Source organism: Rhinoderma darwinii, chromosome 2, assembly GCF_050947455.1.
Source record: "Rhinoderma darwinii isolate aRhiDar2 chromosome 2, aRhiDar2.hap1, whole genome shotgun sequence".
Classification (NCBI taxonomy): domain Eukaryota; kingdom Metazoa; phylum Chordata; class Amphibia; order Anura; family Rhinodermatidae; genus Rhinoderma; species Rhinoderma darwinii.
The window spans coordinates 186,963,578-186,986,228 of NC_134688.1; the positions used below are offsets into that span (position 1 = coordinate 186,963,578).

At 42.9% G+C, this 22,651-nt stretch overlaps 1 protein-coding gene across 3 annotated transcripts in view; it reads right to left on the reverse strand.

Moving 5' to 3' along the window:
- UBE3A (ubiquitin protein ligase E3A) overlaps positions 1-22,372 on the reverse strand; it is a 61,683-nt gene extending 39,311 nt beyond the window's left edge. The window contains exons 1-2 of one of the 3 annotated variants that reach the window (XM_075852603.1): positions 22,258-22,372; positions 6,046-6,090 (exon numbers count right to left, since the gene is read on the reverse strand). In XM_075852603.1, the coding sequence (XP_075708718.1) occupies positions 6,046-6,047 (2 nt within the window). In that variant the 5' untranslated portion in view covers positions 6,048-6,090; positions 22,258-22,372. Of the gene's footprint in view, positions 1-6,045; positions 6,091-21,750; positions 22,237-22,257 lie in introns of those variants that run through there. The other 2 variants (XM_075852604.1, XM_075852602.1) reach the window with 2 other exon arrangements.
- Between the last annotated feature and the right edge of the window lie 279 nt (positions 22,373-22,651).

Consider the following 22,651-nt stretch of genomic DNA (forward strand, 5'->3'; position numbering starts at 1 on the left):
CCTTAAAAAATCACCAACACATGCAAAACACGGCACATGCTTGTAGAGCAAGTGCACATGAAAACACTGATACAATGGCCTTGACACTTTATAGAATTAGGAATAAAAAAAAAAACACTGTTATCTACATTACAGCGCCAACAAGATTATGTAGGAGATAGGGCATTTATAATCTGGTGACAGAGCCTGAGGCTCTGTCACCAGATTATAAATGCCCTATCTCCTACATAATCTGATTGGCCCTGTAATGTAGATAACAGAAATGGTTTTTATTTTGAAAAACGATAATTTTTTAGCAAGTTATGAGCTAGTTTAGATTTATGCTAATTAGTTTCTCAATGGACAACTGGGCGTGTTTTTACTTTTTACCAACTGGGTGTTGTACAGAGGAGTGTATGAGGCTGACCAATCAGTGACTAATCAGAGTCATACACTTCTCATTGTTCCAGCACAGCTTCTTTCACTGCACAATCACACTGTGCTGCGGATCATGCTGGGCTGGAACAATGAGAAGTGCAGGACACGGATTAGTCACTGATTGGTCAGCCTCATACACTCCTCTGTACAACACCCAGTTGGTAAAAAGTAAAAACAGGGTATGTATCTACCTAATAGAGGTGAGGTCCGTTGATTTCATTACTATGCACAAGCCAACTATAAAGCATGCACAGGAATCTAAATAAGCAGTCCAATTGCTCTGCATAACTGTATAATGTGTTACGCCAAACATAAACCATGTCTGGTTAACTGCAGGGTTACCAGCCAGAAGCTGCAATATCATAGTCCATATGGCATGAAATAAATATCATATGAGTGAACAATTGGTGCACTCGCCAGTGTCCCGACAGTGTCTCTGCACATAGTAAGAAACATCATGGGTCTTCACCAAAATGTATATTGACATGATTTGAAATTCATCGACTAAATACTAACCATTATTATTTTCTCTTTTTCTAGATGAAGTTTACATGTACATGGATATCACTTCTGGGGATTCAAAGAATCACCGATTTGTAGACCCTTTTACTACTACCTTCACTACTTTTAGGTACCCTGTGATTGTGTATATTACTATATACTGTTTATGATTCTGTTGCCATTTATATGAACCTGAATAGGTCATTTGTTTTTCGCAGGCACGCACAACCTTACACTGTTCTGACCTTATATGATATAGTGCATCTATGGGCCCCTCCTGTATACACTACAGTGTTGGTAAGCGAAGGTCTTTGTTACCACACTAATAGCATTGGAGATATAGGAATACACACCGGGCACATGGATGTGTGACACATGTAGGGTGCCACTGTTTTCCTCCCGGGGTTGAGGTGATGGTTGCTGATATGACAGCCATTGACCTTTTTCCCTCTCCACTTCAGGTCTTGCGTATGAGGGGTCCTATTGGTTTATACCTTGTGTACTCCACAGGGAGGGTGCAGAGTGTCTAGGTTCAGACAGTGTGCTCGCTCCGGTGCCTATGTATACATTTACCGTATTCAGGCTACATGCTTTGTTACTATTCTGTCACTTAGTTTTTATTCCACTATATTACGATCATTTTTCAATGCGCATGCGCTTACTTACTCTCTTTTCATGACCCAATATGGCCATCACTGCATCCTTATCTCTACGGCGCATGCGCTGACATGCGCCTCACATTCCGGATACCTACAATTAGTTAGAAATTTTCCACTATGGCGGTGTCCATGTATTACACAGGTGTTTATACTCACACACAGAGTAATACTTTACACTATAGTTGTTTAACTTGTATGTAAATGTACCCAATTTTGGATACACTATTACATAATGTGTTTCTCTATCTCATGTACGGTTGGATATATTGTATTATATACGCTTTATTTTTTTTTTTTTTTTACATGTTTTGACATTTGATTGCTTATATTTGTATTGCTGAATGGCACCTTCTTTTATACTCTGATTTTTCACAGGTCATTTGCTTGAGAAAGGCTCTAGAGGACAGAGCTGAAACGTCGCACATGTAAAAATAAAGTACCCTTGATTTTTTTCACTTTAAACTACGGAGTGCTGACTATTTTTTGATTGCTGTATAGTTGAGAGCTTGGTCTGTTCCCTAGGGCTTGCACCCAGATCCTATCGGAAGAATAAGGGAAGGTATTATTGGTTGTTTTAAGTCTGTTTTTTTTGGTCATGAACAGACCTGAGTTTTCAGTTATTCCTTTTAATATTTCATTTTTTTCATGAGATGTTCTCTTTCCATGGATAAATACATTGTTACAAAGTAGTATAAATTAGGTAAATAGGAGATTATGTAACGTGGTTTCCTCCAAAACGCTTTATGCGTTCTACTCTGATGTATTAATGGTACTGCACATATTTGTTTAACCACAAATGGGTATATGATATATTTTATATTTTATGTAAAAGTGTATGGTGCTAAGAAAATATATATATGTGTATGGGTCATTTACAGAGTATAAATGTGTGTGCGTGACAGGGGTTCATGCCCATGAAAAAAAAAAAGTTTTAGGCAAAAATAGAGTCTGGTGTTTGGACGTCATATGAATTATTTTTTTCTTCTTACTTTTTCATATGATTTTATACCTGGTGTTGAACCTAAATTGTGAGCGATAATAAACCTGGATTTTAATACGTTACAGTGATTTATTCGGACAACTGATCACTCACTTCAAAACTCATATCTATGCCCATCTTTCCAGGGCTGGACATGTGAACAATTCAAAACCAACTAACAAATACATTTTTCTCTGGGCATACTTCGTTTATTAACTGGTTCCCGACCGCTGGCTGTATTTTTACGGCCAGCGGTCAGGGTCCTTAAAACCCGAGCCATAGACTTTTTACGGCTCGGGATTTAAACTTACTGCCCGTGCGATCGGACAGCTGAATGTCGGGTCTCCGGCTGTCAGTGACTGCCGGGGACCCTGAGGAGAAGATAGAAGCAGCTTTCGCTGTTTCTGTCTTCTCTGATGACTTGTACACAGTGCTCAATGAACGCTATATATAGGAATAGAGGCCGCTGTCTAGATTCCTCCCGGTATTCATGTGACTGGTCACATGATCGCCGGGTGCCGTTACTGACAGACTGCTGCTGGGTCTTACTAGAACCAGCACAGCCCTATTAGTGACAATCGCCACTATGAGAGGGCTGATTTCCCCTGTAACTGGGGCTGCTGTGCAGCTCCAGTTACAGTGGAAAAAATGGTGTAAAAGAAAGAAAAAAAATATATAAAGTCCCCCAAAGGTCTTTTTGACCTTTGAGGGACAGACCATAGTGATAAAAAAAATAAAACGTAAAGTGCAAAAAAAATTAATAAATACACATAAAATACCCATCCCAAAAAACCCGCCAATCATTGTTAACGCTAGCGCTGACCCAATTACCCTAATATGGACATGCAATATATTAAAATTTACGGTAGACAATGACGATCACAAATAAAAGGTCTATTTTAGGGTAAAACTATGTTGCAAAAAAAAAATAAAAAATAGCTGAAAAGCAAAAAAGCTTATTTTTTTTACTATTATTTTCACACTTTATGAATAAAAATTCTAAAATAGCAAAAAGGATGTGTATAAAAACGATTAAAAAAAAAGAAACCTGCATTGTCTACGGAAAAAACGTCGCAAAAATCACGTCGTTAACCCAACAAATAAAAAAGTTATAGCCATTCAACTAACACGTGCTAAAAAGGGCTAGACAGTGTCTGGTCCTGAAGGCTCAAAATAGCCCGGTCCTGAACTGGTTAAAGGTAATGTGTCGCTAGAAAAACATTTTTTTTTTTTTTTAGTTAAACAGTTTGTGTATAGGTGATTAGGCATTGTTCTAATTTTTTTATTTTTTTCACGAGTCAGGAAATATTATAAATTAGATTCTAATTTATAATATTTCCCAGCGCTGGTCACTAGATGGAGCAATTCCCAAAATTGCAGCATTGCATGTGGTAAAGCAACCACATTGCTTTATGCTGCAAAATTTGAGAAAACTCACTCGCTCTAGTGAGCTCTCAGAACCCCCCCTCCTTTATCCTGGCTAGTGCCTGGAGAAACGAGGGGATTGAACGGTCAAACCTCCTACACTGTGTGTCGCCATTTTTTGAGCTAACACACAGTGTAGTAGGTTAACATACAGTAGTAAACACACACTAAAACACGAACATACATAGAAATAACTTACCTACTCCTGCCGCCGCCGCTCCCTCCGCTCCGTCTGTTACCGCCGCTCCAAGTGCACAAGTCTGGAAGCCGCGACCGGAAGTAGTAATCTTACTGTCCGGCCGTGACTTCCGGTCCACAGGAAAATGGCGCCGGACGTCGCACAGTTCAACTTGGACTGTCTGGGAGCGGCGCATGCGCCGTTCCCACACAGACGGCGTACAGCATAGTGGATGGAACGGGCCCCGTTCGCATTCACTATGGGACTGTATGTGCCGTATTCCATGTCTGTATGTGTCGTTAATCAACACATACAGAAATGGAAAAAAAAATGGCAGCCCCCATAGGGAAGAAAAAGTGAAAAAATAAAAAAAAGTAAAACACAAACACACAATAAAAAAACGTTAAATAACACACTAAAGTCAAATTGATCTAAAAAATTTTTTTCCGTGACACTGGTCCTTTAAAGAGGCTCTGTCACCAGATTTTGCAACCCCTATCTCCTATTGCAGCAGATCGGCGCTGCAATGTAGATAAGAGTAACGGTTTGTTTTTTTAAAAACGAGCATTTTTGGCCAAGTTTTGACCATTTTTATATTTATGTAAATGAGGCTTTCTAAAGTACAAGTACAACTGGGCGTGTATTGTGTTCGTTACATCGGGGCGTTTTTACTTCTTTTTACTTCTTTTACTAGCTGGGCGTTGTGTATAGAAGTATCATCCACTTCTCTTCAGAACTCCCAGCTTCTGGCAGTGCAGACACACAGCGTGTTCTCAAGAGATCACGCTGTGACGTCACTGACTTCCTGCCCCAGGTCCTGCATCGTGTCGGACGAGCGAGGACACATCGGCACCAGAGGCTACAGTTGATTCTGCAGCAGCATCAGCGTTTGCAGGTAAGTAGCTACATCGACTTACCTGCAAAGGCCGATGCAGAATCAAATGTAGCCTCTGGTGCCGATGTGTCCTCGCTCGTCCGACACGATGCAGGACCTGGGACAGGAAGTGCGTGACGTCACAGCGTGATCTCTCGAGAACACGCTGTGTGTCTGCACTGCCAGAAGCTGGGCGTTGTGTAGAGAAGTGGATGATACTTCTATACACAACGCCCAGCTAGTAAAAGAAGTAAAAACGCCCCGATGTAACGAACACAATACACGCCCAGTTGTACTTTAGAAAGCCTAATTTACATAAATATAAAAATGGTCATAACTTGGCCAAAAATGCTCGTTTTTAAAAAAAAACAAAACGTTACTCTCGATCTGCTGCAATAGGAGATAGGGGTTGCAAAATCTGGTGACAGAGCCTCTTTAAGGTAAAAATAAAAGTGGAGGTACACTTGTTAGTAAAACGCATAGTCAGAGTAAAGTCTGGCAAATAAGTAAGCGTAAGAGCAATATTTTAAAGGGGACTGGTGTCATAAGTGATCTAGGGAGAGCACTTGTCTACACTCATACATGTATAATGTCACTTTCTGCCTAGAACAGGCAATGTGGTCCACAATCGTGATGTGGTGTGTGGTGGACGGTTGGGTTCAGCTGTTCTGTAAGCCATACAAGTGAATGGCTTTCCAGTTGCTGCTAGTCCTAGTAAACCTTAACCTTGCTTGTGGCTAAATTAGCTTCCCGTTTCCAGTTTTTATTGTAATTTTTCAATCTTCTTAGTAGCATATAAAAATACCCCATGTGCTGTCATACAATCATTCCACCTGCTATACTTAGGATGTAGCCCCTGCCTCACTTTTCCTTTTGGCATTTATGTGTAACAGAACGATGCATCAAGATTAGAATAGGAAAGCTAAAATTTCAATTTCTGGTTAACCAGGTCTCACGAGGTCCTTACATAAATCCGTACAGCATGCATTTTTCTGTAAAGCTCCATACTTACATTCGGCTATTTTCTAGGTTTTCTGAATTAGGATCCACTGGTGATCTGTAAAACATAAAATCAGTGCTTTAATAGGTATTTTACAAAGATAATATAACAGAACACAGCACCTCCTCACTTATAGGAAAAATGCCTTTCCCTAAACAAACGCATAATACTGAAATACACCTTTAATTGTGGAATAATTTAAAAAGGTCCCGTTACCTCTCCTGATATGTCTATTTTAGTAAATACCTGTATTGCCTGTGAAATAACAATTCTTTTCTTAGAACTCTGCATTGTGCTGTCATAACACGAGCGGCTGGTTGTGTTATTTCTCTCAGCCGCCGCTCCTGTCTGATCGCCGGTGTAACTGCCGCGCGGCTCCCTATATGCTGCCCACTCCGTTCCAACACGGGATAGGGCTACATGTGTAATCAGGTCCACCTACAGTGGACCTGTACTCTGGTATAGAGTTAGTGCCGCGTCTCAGTTGACTACTGGGCGCGGGCACATTCAGGGAATCACAGCTGATCTCCACGCTGCCGCCCCGATAACCAGGGACAGCGGCGTGAGAGTGCAGCTGCATGCTGTCATTCACACGTACTGCGGCAGACACATATGAAGGTGCGCTGGGACACCCACTCTAACTGACAGCATGTCATGCTCTGCAGGAGACTGCAGGCACGAGTGGCTCTTATGTATCCAACCAGTGTAATTCAAAAAGCACACACCGCTACTTCATATTGCTTTCACTATTTGTTCATAATAAAATTGTTGCTTTTCAAACAGTTTGTCATACCATAGCATCATTGTTATGGTTTCTAGTATTCCATAGCAGTGCAATTTCGGCCTGTGATTTGTGCTCTTGCTCCAGCGCAATAGACATACAGCTCAGGGCGCTGCTTGCAGGCTCCTGTTCACACCACACTGCAGTGCACCTACATAGTGGTACAGCAGGTTACATTGCTCAACCCTGCTGCATTGCCACTTTATAATTTACAATAAATCTGCAAGCTCAGTACATCATGTGTTCTTCGCATGAACACTTTTGACACAATCATAATAAACATATCCCAATTTATTTAGCCTAGGTATGTGAGTTTGGGGGTCACTCGCACATACCTCTTGCACCTAGGATTTTTATAATTTATCTCTTTTTTTAATGCATATTAATAAAAGTTAAATATTATTATAGATCACATACTTTCTCCCTTTCCCTTTCCTCATACATATAGCTTTAGTGGGTGGTGCACACCTATGTGATCTGTCTACCATACTGTGTGATAGGTGGTCTTCCACACTTTGCTAGATATGAGAGGAAGCACTGAAGACCGAACATGACGGACGCACTGCAAAACACCCCCGTGTTCGGTCTTTAGTGCCTGCCACTTAGTACCGCAGTGCGGGCCGCATCACCTCATGCTAACCACGTGCACACTTGTTGTCAGGAGCGGGGCAATGGATGTATTAAACAGCCGCAGTCCCACTCTAACGGCAGAGATGAGAGAAACCGCTCATCTCTGCCGTTATTCCCCTGAATGCTGCGATCAAAGCTGACCACAGCAGTCAAGGGGAAAATTAGAAGGGGGAATGCCCCTTGGATCGAGTCACAGGGATTTCCTGTGAGGCTTCCCTGTGACACGATTGATTGACATACCATATATGGGCAGACAGTCCCAAGAAGGACCCCAGGGATGTCTTACCATATTTCCTGTTAGGGCATACTTAGGTATGCCCTAAGAACTGGCGGTGTACTATCCGTAAACAGGCTAACATACTGGCATATAGATATATGCCAGTACATTAAAGTTTAAAAATAAAAAAGTAAAAACATACACATTTTTTTCAATAAATATTAAAATAAGTCTCAATACATAAGATACACACATAATACACACGTAATAACCTGCACAACACATTTTTTGCGTCATTTATGATGTGTACGCTATAAAAAATAAAAAAAAACTTCTTTCTTTCACTTATTAATGTGCGGCACGAGGTGTGATGAATTTAACTTCCATGTGCCTTACATTAAGGGCGGATTTACACGAACGTGATATAGGTCCGTGCAACACGCGTGATTTTCACGCGCCTCGCACGGACCTATATTAGTCTATGGGGCAGTGCAGACTGTCAGTGATTTTTGCGCAGCGTGTCCGCTGCGTAAAACTCACGACAGGTCCTATATTTCTGCGTTTTTCACACATCACGCACCCATTGAAGTCAATGGGTGCGTGAAAATCACGCGCACCACACGGAAGCACTTCCATGGGACGCGCGTGATTCGCGCAACAGCAGTCAAAAGTATGTTTACAAACAGAAAAGCACCACGTTCTTTTCTTTATACAAAAATCCAAATGGAGTGTCATAATGATGGCGGCAGCCGCACATCCTATGTGATGACACAGGGAGCTGTTAAGTGCCTTTTGCGCACGCAAAACGCAGCGTTTTTTGCGTGCGCAAATAACGCACACGCTCATGTAAATCCGCCCTAATAGTAATTAACCCCATCATGTACCTAACACATTAACCCATTATAACTGAGAAACATGATGGGGTTAATAACTATTAATGTGAGGCACATTCAAAATTCATCACACCACGCGCCTCATCACAGAATGGAAGAACTTTTTTGGTATCGAAAATCGCAATACTACACAAAGTATCGGTATCGAAGTCCAAATTCTGGTATGGTGACATCCCTAAGGCCGGATTTACACGAGGGTGTGCGTTTTGTAATTAAAGAGGCTCTGTCACCACATTATAAGTGCCCTATCTCTTACACGAGGAGATCGGCGCTATAATGTAGGTGACAGTAATGCTTATTTAGAAAAACGATCTATTTTTACCACTATTAGCATTTTTAGATTTATGCTAATGAGTTGCTTAATACTTAAGTGGGCGTATTTTGACTTTAGACCAAGTGGGCGTTGTACAGGGGAGTGTATGACGCTGACCAATCAGCATCATGCACTCCTCTCCATTCATTTACACAGCACATAGGGATCCTGTTAGATCCTTATGTGCTGTCTTATACTAACACATTAACAATACTGATGTGTTTAGACATTGAATAGACATTCCACGGGATGTCTATTCACAATCTCTGCACTTCGTTACTCTGTCTATGGTAGTTACAGCAGAGGACGCGTAATCTCGCGAAATTACACGGTAAATGACAGGTTACAACGAGATCACGCTTCCTCTGCTGTAACTACCACAGAGTAACGAAGTGCAGAGATTGTGAATAGACATCCAGTGGAATGTCTATTCACTGTCTAAACACATCAGTATTGTTAATGTGTTACTATAAGACAGCACATAAGGATCTAACAGGATCCCTATGCGCTGTGTAAATGAATGGAGAGGAGTGCATGACTGATTGGTCAGCGTCATAAACTCCCCTGTACAACGCCCACTTGGTCTAAAGTAAAAATACGCCCAGTTGGGCATTAAGCAACTCATTAGCATAAATCTAAAAACGCTAATAAAGTGGTAAAAATAGATCGTTTTATTAAATAAAAAGCATTACTGTCACCTACATTATAGCGCCGACCTCCTTATGTAGGAGACAGGGCACTTATAATGTGGTGACAGAGCCTCTTTAACAGCTCTGTGTGTCAGCCGCGTTTGATGCGTGGCTGCGTGATTTTCGCGCAGCTGCCATCATTATGACACTGTTTGTAAACAGAAAAGCACGTGGTGCTTTTCTGTTTTCATCCATACTTTTTACTGCTGTTGCGCAAATCACGCGCGTCACACGGAAGTGCTTCCGTGTGCTGCGCGTGATTTTCACGCACCCATTGACTTCAATGGGTGTGTGATGTGCGAACAACGCACAAATATAGGACATGTCATGAGTTTTACGCAGCGGACACACGCTGCGTGAAACTCACGGACAGTCTGCACGGCCCCATAGACTAACATAGGTCCGTGCGATGCGTTCCTTCTAGAAGTTTATGAATAAATTGTCAAAGGGGCGTGTCCCTAGACAGTCTCACTCTGTCAGCACGGATTGGACAGTCAGTCTGTGTAGGAACACGCCTCCTACTGGTAAAACCAAGTTGTCAATTTATTCATAAATTTGCCTGCGGAAGAACAAAGGAATGGTACGACACAGAGTTACAAGAAAAGACAATCCAGAATTATTATTTAACGGGGAATAAAATTACTTACTAACGCCCGTAATTACGGGCCTATAGACTTCTATTGGCCACGGGTACCTCCCCGTATGCTTACGGGAAGGTGACCGAGCCGTTGAAAAATATGGAACATGTCCTATTTCAGGCCGCAATAATGGCACGGGCAGGCCCATAGAAGTCTATGGGGCTCCCGTAATTACGGGTGACTATGTGTGTGCACCCGTAATTACAGGAGAGTTGCTAGGCAACGTCAGGTGATAGTCACTGTCCAGGGTGCTGAAAGAGTTAAGCGATCGGCAGTAACCGTTTCTGCCCCCTGGACAGTGACTACCGATCCCAATATACAGCTACCTGTAAAAAAATAGAAGTTCATACTTACCGAGAACTCCCTGCTTCTTCCTCCAGTCCGGCCTCCTGGGATGACGTTTCAGCCCATGTGACCGCTGCAGCCAATCACAGGCTGCAGCGGTCACATGGACTGCCGCGTCATGCAGGGAGGTCGTGCTGGATGTTGAAAGGACGCGTCACCAAGACAACGGCCGGGTAAGTATTAATTTCTTTTACTATGGAAAGGGCTGCCCCTTCTCTTTATCCTGCACTGAGAGAGAGAAGGGGCTGCCGATTAGTGCAGTGCAATTTTGCAGCGAAATGTGCCCTTAAATACGGGTGGAATACTGGTGACACCGGACCCGTATTTACGGGAGGAAAAAAATACGTTCGTGTGCATGAGGCCTAAAACAGTCATGTCAGGAGTTGTGACCGGTCCTCTTTAATACAAGAACTTTGTGTTATGAATAATCTATTTCGGCACACTGCTGTATAGAGTTTTTGCTCTATCTTGTAAATGTAGGTCACTAAACAGATTTGCAGCATCCATAATGTGATTTTCTGGTCTGTGTTTAATTTTTTTGTTGCCATAAAAATAAAAAATAAATCACAGAAAGGAAAATTTTTCCCAGGTAAATTTCTTCCTAGTGCTGAAGGTCAACATACAGGAGTAAACATGGACCTGAAATAAGCTTGCATGAATGAAACCCGAAGGCCAAATGCACACGATTTGGCGCACATTTTTCGGAGGCTAATCTGCAACGTAATACAGTACCAGCAAAGTAAATGAGATTTCAAGTAGTCTCATCTACACGTTGCAGAATTTTTACGAACGTAAATTGACCTGTAGTGCGTGTTTAAATATCCACAGCATGTCAATTTATCTTGCGTTTCCTCCTCAGAATTATATCTGACAAGCTTATAAAAAAACACACCAAAATCAGCAGCGTAAAACCGCAGCTATTTCCACATCAAGATGTAAAAACTGCACCTAAAAATGCATTTAAAAAAAAAACACACTATTAGCTGCAGATTTTACCGGTGGAATTACCTGCAGATTTTCTGCACCAAATTACACGTGTGCATGCAGCCTAAGGGCTTGTCCACACGTAACAGCAATTCCGGATGGAAAATACGCAGCGGAACACAGTAGTAGTGTCCTCAAGCTGAGTAAGATTTCCATCCCGAAATTCACCTGTGGTGCGTATTTTTCGTTCCGCAGCATGTCAACTCCTGCTGCGGAAAGTGGACTAAATTGCTGCGGTTTCAAAGATGTCACCATCTCCCAGCATTGAGAACACAGCAAAACCTGCACCATTATCGACAGTAAAAAATGCAGGAAATGGTGGTTTTACCACAGCGAAAATCCTGCTAGTTTTAGTGGATTTCTGCAGCAATTCCGTTACGTGTGGACAAGCTCTAACACATCTGCCAGTATGAACACTGCTATCAATTAGTATGCCCATTACTTATGATTTTTGCTTAAAAGGGAACCGGTCAAGCTAAAAATGCAGTCTAATCTGCAGGCAGCGTGTTATACAGAAGGTGTAGCGGAGCAGAATGTGTAGTTTTGTAGCAAAACACTCGGTATACCTTGTAATTTATTCAATTAAACCTCTGCTCATTCTGAGATTAGGAGTTCCTCATTGATTGACAGCTATCTCTGTATTTACACTCGTATAGGGAAGGCTGCCAATCACATCCACAACAAGAACCCATAACCATATGCCCTTTAGGGTATAATTTTGTCATGGGGGGCGATGTACCCAGCTGTCTGTCAGCACCAAAGACATTCAATTGTGTGGCAGCGCACATGCGCGACCACTAGGTGATAAATGTGCTTAGTGGGAAAACCCCTTTACGGATAAAACGTTACATAGGGTTCAATACCTATTAAAGGAGTATACAATGTGTGTTTCCTACTGACATATGTAAAGGAAATGGCAACGCAGGCCATGCCTGTACATTTATTTGCTTGCAACCAATAAGTCTTTTATTGTGATTCACCTCCAGGGTGTACACATAAGGCCAGTTTAACACGAGCAGAATACGGGCACATTTCTACCGGAGACTGACGATACACTACAAGAGAAGCCTGCGTTACACCACAAGCTGTGTATGCAAACAGATTCAACATTGCTGCGTGTATTCTTCCCTAGATGCATTGGGAGAGATTGGTTATGCCATTTACAGAATTAGGCTACATTCACACGAGCGTGACAGATTTACGCGCGTAAATCTGGTCCGTGTGTTGCGTTACTGCATCTGTGCTTTGTGAGTGGCATGTGTTTTTCACGCACACGCAAAGCACATCTTTCTTTTTTTTTTTCAATGGAATTGATGCGCAAATCACACGGATGTGTATCCGTGTGCTGCGCGTGAGTTTTCACGCACCCATTGACTTCAATGGGCATGTAGGTAAGTGAAAAACGCACCAATATAGGACATGCAGTGAGATTCACGCAACGGACACACGCTGCGTGAAAACTCCTGCCTGTGTGAATGGCCTCATTGAAATCAATGGGTCAGTGTGTTCTGCGTGATTTTCTGAACGAGCCCCTATTCTGGACGAAAAAAAATGGAACATTTTGTCGCACAGCTGTTTAGCACAAAAAACTGACTTTTTTTTTTCCACTCTCCACTTTAAAAAAAAAAAAATGAGGGGATTAGTGGGAGGGGCAGGCCAATCGTAGCTTAGCAAATTTACTATCATTTACACCAGAAGTTGGCAGTACTTGCAAGTTCTACTCCAGTTCGCTATGTGAAAAATGTATTGAAAGGCAGGCCGCAACTTAGGCCCCATGCACAAAACTGTCGGCCGGCCACTGACAGTTGTCCGCATTTGCAGACCATGCTCCCATTATGACGTATGGGAGCACAGTACGTAAAATAAAAAAATAGGACATGTCCTATTTTTTATGGAAGGTTCATACGGCATGGACACCTTCCAGTAAATATATGAGAAGGTGCCCGTCGGCCATAGAAATAAATGGGTCAGTAATTATGGACGAAATCTATGGTCATGCGCATGGGGCCTTACTCTGAAGTTTTATACAGCAGTCGTAGACAGAAGACCACTAGTCTTAGTAAATCTGAGCCATTGTTTCTAGGGCAAAATACCTGCGTTAAAAAAATCTGTGGCATATTCTTTTGCGTATGAATTCTTGAAAACATTTTTTTCTCATTTTATGAGCATGGTATCATAGATCCATACAACACAGGACTGTAATACGGCTGCGTGCATGAGTCCTTAGTAAGGCACTGTTCACACTGGTGTCAGTATCCGTTTTAAAGGATCTATGAAAGATATAATAGATCAGTTGTTTTTTTTTTACCAGGTAGAATGGCGCAATAGACGACATTATTCTTTTAAATATAAAGACTCAGCAGGTTAAGTTACAAGTTAGGTGCCACTAGCAAGTGTCTGAGCACCTCTATGTATTTATATCGTAGCAAGCTTCATTAATACTAGAAAACTTGAAGAAAAAGACATTATTCTGCCTTACATGGGCAATGTAAACTAAACAGTGAGCAAAGTGATACACAGAGAGAAAAAAAATTATTCACATAAAGTAGGCCGTGGATATAAAGGATGGGCTACATTATTATTAATTTTTTTATGGAATGCTCATCAGCAAAGAAAGGAAAATAATCGTTTATTGAATAAAAATATCATGCGCCTGCAGTACCCCATATAGATTTTCTAGGGCAATAGCAAACTGTAGCGTTTAACCACCAACGTTTAAAAAGATTTTAAAGCATGAACGATAAGTGCTCCTATTTAGGGTGAATTCATACGCAGCATTATTGTTGCAGACATTTCTGTGACTGTCCTATTTATCTGAATGGGGATTGTAGAAATCCATGGAAATAGTGCAGAAACAACCCCATTCAGATGAATGGAATATACTTTTTAGCCATGGAAATTTCTGCAACAAACCTGCGGTTTAAATGTGTCTTTTGCCTTGAATCGCGGCAAAATTGCCCCATTTTACACGATATTTGTTAAATTAGAGCAAAAAACACATAAACCACAATGTGAGACACCCACCTAACATCTGTCGGACTACTGTTTTCAGTACCACAGACAAAAAGATTAGCATGAAAGTATGTGGCCATGTTGGAATGCTTTGAGGACATGAAAATCCCACACATCACAGCTCTACTTTTCCAGAGACCCTTTTAATCATTAAAAGAATAAAACTGTTGAATGCTACAGGCACATTTCCCCCCTTTTATGTCAGTTATAAGCCTCCCCCACAAGAAACACAGTAAGGAAAGATCCACATGAAGCAGATATGGTGCAGATTTTCTGTGCGGAATTGTTATCTATGGGGCTGCCGATTGCCACTCTGCATTGTGCCGATCCGGTTATTCTGCCTACAAATTTATGAATGGACAACTTAGTGTTACCATTCCCCTTGTCAAAGGGGAGTGTCCCTACACAGTCTCACTCTGTCTTCACTGATTGGACAGTGTCAGATGGTGTAGGGACACACCCCCAACTGGTAACACCCAGTTGTCAATATATCCATAAATTTTAAGGTGGAATAACAGAGGAACGGCAAAACACAGTTCAAGGAAAAGATATTCCAGAATTGTTATATTATGGGGGATACAATGATTTACTAAAACAGATAAGTCAGGAGAGAGGACAGCTCCTCTAACCAAATTTTAGTATGTTGATTAATTTATTTGAGGCATTAACCAACTGTGGATACAAGCCGCTGACTGAAAACATGATGTGCTATATCAGGAGTCCACTGCATTTGACAAACTGCACTCTTGCATTCCTCTCTAGTAAACTGATACAGATGTTCCTCAGCACTACCTCCAGACATGAAAGTGACAGCTCAGGCTTGTTATGAAGCCAGGCTAGTGAAGTTACCAGGAATATGCTGCACGCAAAGACGACTCAGAAAGCAGGTTCTGAAATTGAATGTTCTTTATATTTAGTGAAGCCGTAAAAATAAAGGGGATCTGTAATATAAACCCACAATAGAAATGCCTTCATCGTTAACACTCATTCACTCTTGGTCCTGGTGGACCGGGGAAACTAAAGTGTGCGCAGAACTGTTCGAAAGGTGCATTTATGAACAGATTACCGATAACCCATGCCTATGAGGCCACGTTCAGACGTGGTGGAATTGCCGTGGATTTGCAGAGCAGCTTCCGCACTTTAAATCCATGGCAATATATAGGACAATACAGTACAATCCCATCCTCATGTAGTGGAAATACGAGCATGCTGCAGATTTTCAAAAATGTAGTTTCACCGCGGACCACACCCTTTCAATGAATAGTGTAAAATTTGCAGTGAATCTGTAGCACAATTCACTGCAAAATCATTACAAGCCGATTTTGACGCATATATTCGCTGCAGATTTATTTTGCAACATATTGACTTAGCCATAAAATCCATCATTTACTTCAGACGTGACTAATAGAAAATAGATAGAAAGGAAACCCAGATTTGTACACTATTAAAGGGATTTTCTCACCATAGATATTTATGGCATGCTTCTGGGACCCCACTACCTATCAGAAAACAGGGGTTCTCTGACCATTGGTCTGCCAGTTTAGGTAGTTACCACATCCAAACAGATTAAATAAAAAGGTGGCCACTCATGTGTGCTGCTTTCTACGTTTATGTCTATTGGTTATATTCATACATGGAAGATTTGTTGCAGAAATGTCTTCATCTGAATAAGACCTGCAGAATGGAACGGATTTCCAAAGCTACGTACCTACATTTTCAACATATTCTTACAGAAACAGCTGCACAAGGGATTTTCCAGGATTACAAAAACATGGCGGCTTTCTTCGAAAAAACAGAATCACACCTGTGCATAGGGAGTGTGTTGCATTGAAGCTCAGCCCAATTTACTACAATGGAGTCGCCTTGTAAAACAAGACAACCCATGGACAGGTGTGGCACTGTTTTTTGGAGAAAGCAGACATGTTTTTGTAATCCTGGTGAAATCACCTCATTTTAATTGGCTTTTAAATTTAGATTTTAATGACAAATTATTATAAGCAATAACAGTCAAATAGAGCGGGTTACAAACAAAGCCGCCAAATGCAGGTAGTCAAAGCAACAAAACAAGGATTATTACAGCACATAAAATTAACGTGAACAGAACAATAAATATGCACGTCTGCCTGAACAGCCCCTTTAAATGGATGGTCACCCCTTCTTGGATCTAGCAACCGGCAGATACATCACCTGGCGGAATAAGGGTCAGTTGAATAAAATGTTCCCAATAGTAGGGGTACTAGAGGTACTGTGGATATAACAAAAATATCTAGGGGTGGAAAATCCCTTTAAAGGGGTAGTCTGGGCATGGGGCTGTTTTTCATACTGATGACTTATTCACAGGATAGGTCATCAGTATAAGATCGGTGGAGGTCTGACACCCAGATCCCACTCCAATCAGTAGTTCCGGCTGCCTCGAGGCATCGGGAGTTATGCAGTGGTCGTGTCAGAAGCGGGTCTTTCTGGTCTGGCTTTTTAGTGTGCATTAGGCCTGTAGATTTGGTCCGGAACTACGGTCCGTAATTACGGACCATTCATTCCTATGGCCGCCGGACACCTTCCCTTATATTTACGTGAAGGTGTCCGTGCCGGAGAAAGGCTCCGCAAAAGATAGGACATGTCTTATTTTTTGCTTTTTATGGACCGTGCTCCCATACTTTATATGAAAGCACGGCCCGCAAATGTGTGTGGCTGTCCGCGCCCGCCAGTACCACTGTGATTATGGGCACAGTCATGTGCATGGGGCCTTACACATGTGAAACAGTTTATTTTTCAAATCTTACCCTATGCTAAGATATGACCACTTGAGGTTCCAGGCCCAAAGCGTGAAGCTGCACTGCTGATGGATTCTGATGACATGTGCCCTGATTTATACATAGATATAGAGATATATACACATACACACATAACTGCCACTATTCAAGACATGTAGGAGGTAGATATAGTTGCATATAGTGATTTTAACCCACACAGGGTCTTCATGGCATCATTGTAGCTGGCAGGAATCATCTTGTCATTAGAACTTGTCAGTAGTGCAGCTTCAGGCTTTGGACCGGTTACTTCAAGTGATCAGAACTTGTCATACAAAATTTAAAATATCAGTTTTCCTATTTTAACGGAGTATCCTCATCTCTTAAATCCATTCTCATGACTGCCAACCTAAATATAAATATATCCTAAACATTAAGATTTTTCCAAAGTGTCCCGCTTGTCAGATATTTCTCTACATCCAGCCTTACAATACTTCTCGTCAGAACGCCCAGCTAGTAAAAGTAGTCAAAACGCCCCGACGTACACACACACACAATACACGCCCACTTGGACTTTTACTTTAAACACACCCACTTGGACTTTTGCAAGCCTCATTTGCATAAATACAAAAATGGTCATAACTTGGCCAAAAATGATCGTTTTTTAAAAATAAAAACGTTACTGTAATCTACATTGCAGCGCCGATCTGCTGCAATAGCAGATAGGGGTTGCAAAATCTGGTGACAGAGCCTCTTTAAGTGTAGAGGATGGTGGGGGTAGTGCACTTCTGATGCATGTGCGGTAGCTCCCGACCCCGCCAACTATCTGCAGCTCCCGACCGAGGTATACGCAGTAACCCTGGAGCTAGGGCTGGTCAATTACAACCTAAATCAAAATAACGATTAATTGAACATGAGATTACGATTATTGGACGATTATTTAGGCCACATCCCCTTTTGTATGCTATGTGCCCTATTTGAATGCTACGCCAGTGAATATTTTATCCCAAAATAACCCGACACTGCCTCCACACAGTATAATGCCCCCATAGTGCTCCCCACACAGTATACTGTCCCATAGCTGCCCCCACACATTATAATGCCGCTATAACTGCCGTCACACCGTATAACGCCCCTATAGTTGCCCTCCACACAGTATAATGCCCCCATAACTGCCCCTGAAGTATAATGACCCTCATAGCTGCCACCACACTGTATAATGCCCCCGTAACTGCCCACCACATAGTATAATGCCCCCTATAACTGCCCTCCACAGAATATAATGTCCCCATAGCTGCCTCTACATAATATAATGCCCCTATAGCCGATTTCCACGCAGTATGATGCCCCTATAGTTGCCCTCACACAGTATAATGGCCCCATATATGCATCCCACACAGTATAGTGTCCCCCATAGCTGCCTGATAAAAATAGTATACATATTCACCTAACCCATTCCAATGACGAGTGGAGGTGATCCCTCTGGTCTGTGCGGCACGGCGCAGACAGGAACGATGACGTCACTGCCCACATCCAGCGATACATTGTGAATAGTAAAAAAGGTACCTGACTGTCCCCTGCTCTACCATTGGATTCAACTAGATCTGCGTCCTGAAGATGCAGCTACAGTTTAAACTGGAAAATAAATTGACAAAACCGAAATTCGCAAGAGGACGTCGATGAATTTCGATTAACTGCCCAGCCCTAGCTGGAGCAGTTTAATAGTACTGCACACTAGGGCTGGGCAATTAGGACTTAAAACAAAATCATGATTAATTGAACATGTAACCTCGATTCCGATTATTAAACGATTTAGGCCACTCCCTTTTTGCATGCCACGCCTATATATACCACTGTATATAATATAACCCCTGACACTGCCCCCATACAGTATATTGCCCCCAATAGTGCCCGATAAAAAAAAAAAATATATCATACACACTCACCTAACCCCGTTCCAACGACAAGTAGAGCAGATCCCTCTGCTACTCGGGTCTGTGCGGAATCGCGCAGACAGGCGCAACGACATCACTGCCTCGCGTCCAGCAATACATAGTGAATAGTAGTGAAGATGCAGATACAGTTTAAACTTGTAAAAAATAATTGATAAAATCGTAATTTACAAAATGACGTCGATTAATTGCGCTGAATCTCGATTTCGAATTGCCCAGCCCTACTGCACATGTCTCTTCATATCTATCACAAGACTTTTAAGGGGTAGGAAGCTATACAAAAATATTGAAGAAGCAGAGTACCAGCACGTCCTGGAAGTTTTATCCATTCAATGCTGTCTTATGTGTAGAAGCACCTGATAAAGAATAGGCATTTCTGCCCACAAGAGAGCTGCTCTTGGACAAGATGACCAGGAAGTATTTTTGTATGGCTTAAAAAATGCGTGCAAAGTCCGCAGTGTGAACAAGGCCCAAGATGTACAGGATAGAAAAAGAATGGAGCAGGGCGTGACAAAATTCTACTAGCAAGGTAGCCAACGAGAATAGAAATTTGCTACAGGTTCCTAACTTATAGGGTGTGTATTCACAAGCGGCAGATAGAGCGCAGACATTTCTGCGACTGAAAAAACCATCCCATACAGGTGAATGGGTTTTTATCTGCAGCATGTGCATGGATTTCTGCAAGCTGCATTCAGATAAATAGGACAGTCGCAGAAATTTCTTTGGCAAATTGCCCACCTGTGAACATACCCTTAGGACGGACTTCCGAGGGACATTACCTTATCCATTGAATTGGCAGAGTAGGCAGTGCCATGTTAGGGGGACCCTGTATATCCCCTTTTTGGTTGTATTAGGCCTCATGCACACGACCGTAAAAACTCCCGTTATTACGGGTCGTAATTACGACCCGTAATAACGGGCTCATAGACTTCTATTGGCGACGGGTGCCTTCCCGTTTTCTCACGGGAAGGTGCCCGTGCCGTTGAAAAAGATAGAACATGTCCTATTTCAGGCCGTAATAACGGCACGGACAGTCCATAGAAGTCTATGGAGCTCTCGTAATGACGGGTGGCTACATGTGTGCACCCGTCATTACGGCAGCGTTGCTAAGCGACGTCAGTAAATAGTCACTGTCCAGGGAGCTGAAAGAGTTAACTGATCGGCAGTAACTCTTTCAGCACCCTGGACAGTGACTACCGATCAGTATAAACCTGTAAAAAATAAAAGACGTTCATACTTACCGAGAACTTCCTGCTTCCTCCAGTCCGGTCTCCCGCCCGTTGCCTTGGTGACGCGTCCCTCTCGACATCCGGCCCGACGTCCTGGATGACGTTTCAGGCCATGTGACCGCTGCAGCCAATTACAGGTCAATCACAGGCTGCAGCGGTCACATGGACTGCCGCATCATCCAGGGATGTCGGGCTGGATGTGAAGAGAGGGACGCGTCACCAAGACAACGGCCTGTAAGTATGAATTTCTTTAACTTTTATTACAGAAAGGGCTGTCCCTTCTCTCTATCCTGCACTGATAGAGAGAAGGGGCTGCCGATTAGTGCAGTGCTATTTTGCCGCCAAAAACGTGGCCGTAAATATGGGTGGAATACGGGTGACACCGGACCTATATTTACGGGCACGGGTTCGTAAATACTGGTGCAAAACGGGTCGAATACTTGTGACACCGGACCCGTATTTACGCCAGTATTTACGGGTGGGAGAAAATACTGTCGTGTGCATGAGGCCTTAGTCATTGGTAGAGAAAGGCAGACATTCTGTCACACCTGACCATTTCAGTATGCAGAGGAAAGTAACATGCAGGACCCTCCCCCCCCAATCTGTGGTGCAATAGACTAGTGGGTGCTCTCAGCTATTCCATAACACTGTCACTATTGTAGATTATAATTCATTGTATATTGTAGCTTATAATTCACATCATTGGTGGTATTCTCTAGATTCTGAACATGGCCTCTGACAACTTGGGCGATCAAATTATAAAGACGGTCAGATAAACTGCAGATACACTGGGGGAGAACTATCAAAACAAGGGAAAGTGAAGTCACTCGTGGCAACCAATCAGGTTCCAGCTTTCATTTCTGAAAGTCTTAGGAAAATGAGAACAGCAACCTGATTGGGCGTTATAAGCAACTATTACTCTCTCTTTTGTTTTCCTTCCCTGTATTTCATAGAACAGCAAAGACGCTCATAGTGCTGAGCGAGATAATGTAATAAGATTACAATACAACAAAACGCTTCACCGCCTGCGGTTAGAGGTGCACTTATAGTCGTTATTTCTACCCTATACTGGAAAGGTGCACAGGACATCTTCATGGGCCCTTTAACCCTACATGCTCCCATATATGCACTATCCCCATAGAGATCACTATAGCCTAGCCTGTAACCTGAGGGAGATAGGCCTCATCATAAGATCTCTATGGAGCGGTCAGTGCCCAGGCCTGAACTGGATCCCTCCCCCCTCTTTATATAGAGGCGTCACAGTGCAGACAGGAGACCCTCGCTGACCTGTCTCCCCCGGGGCTGAGTTCCGGGCTGCTGCAGGGGGTGTGTGTTCTCCTCTTCTCAGGCTCCGGGGATCCCTCTCTCTCCTTCTGCTGCCGCCGCCTCTGGTCCGGGGAACTCATGCGAGAACCCGACACAATCCAACAGACACACAACTAGTCCAGCAGGCCGGCCCCCCGGGCCATGCACACAGAGACTTGATACGTGAATGACAGTTCCCTACACAGGCTCTGATAGTCGCCGATGAATGAGCGACACGCACCGAGATCTGGCTGTGTCACACTATGGGGCACACTATGGCGGATGTGTCGGGATCTGTCACACAGGGTCACGGACAACTATGAGGCTCGTTGGCTGCTTCTTTCTGTTCTTGTTCGGTCACCCCGAGCCCAGCTCCGCCATCTTGCTACAAGACACGGACCTCGGGCAGCGCAAACTGGGAGGACCGGCGAGGAGGGCGGGTATATCCCAACGTGCACCGCGGCATAGTACCATAGACTTTAGGCTAACCTTCACTCATTACGGTGATAGTCCAGAAGGGGAGGCGGAAGTCGAAACGCAGTTTCTCTCTATGGTTTGTGCAGGGCGCAGCCGGAGCATGCGCAGAATTGGATGACTGGAAAGGAAGCCGCTCTCCTGACAGCTTCTCTAAGAATACACCAGTGCGTGGTGACGTCACGGAGGTGGAATGCGCGCCGCTCAGGCGGAGGACGTGCTCGGTCTTATGCCTTGTGTGATTCTAGTATTAAAGGGAATGTATCATCAGGAAATGTTATTACAAATATATATTTTTAGTAAGTGTTTTGTGTGGGTTTTTTTTGTAAGGTTTTACACCGGCTACTGGAGCAATCCCAATAGGCTCTTACTGTTTCCTGTAGTTCGCTTGTCCACTTTGCTATATAGA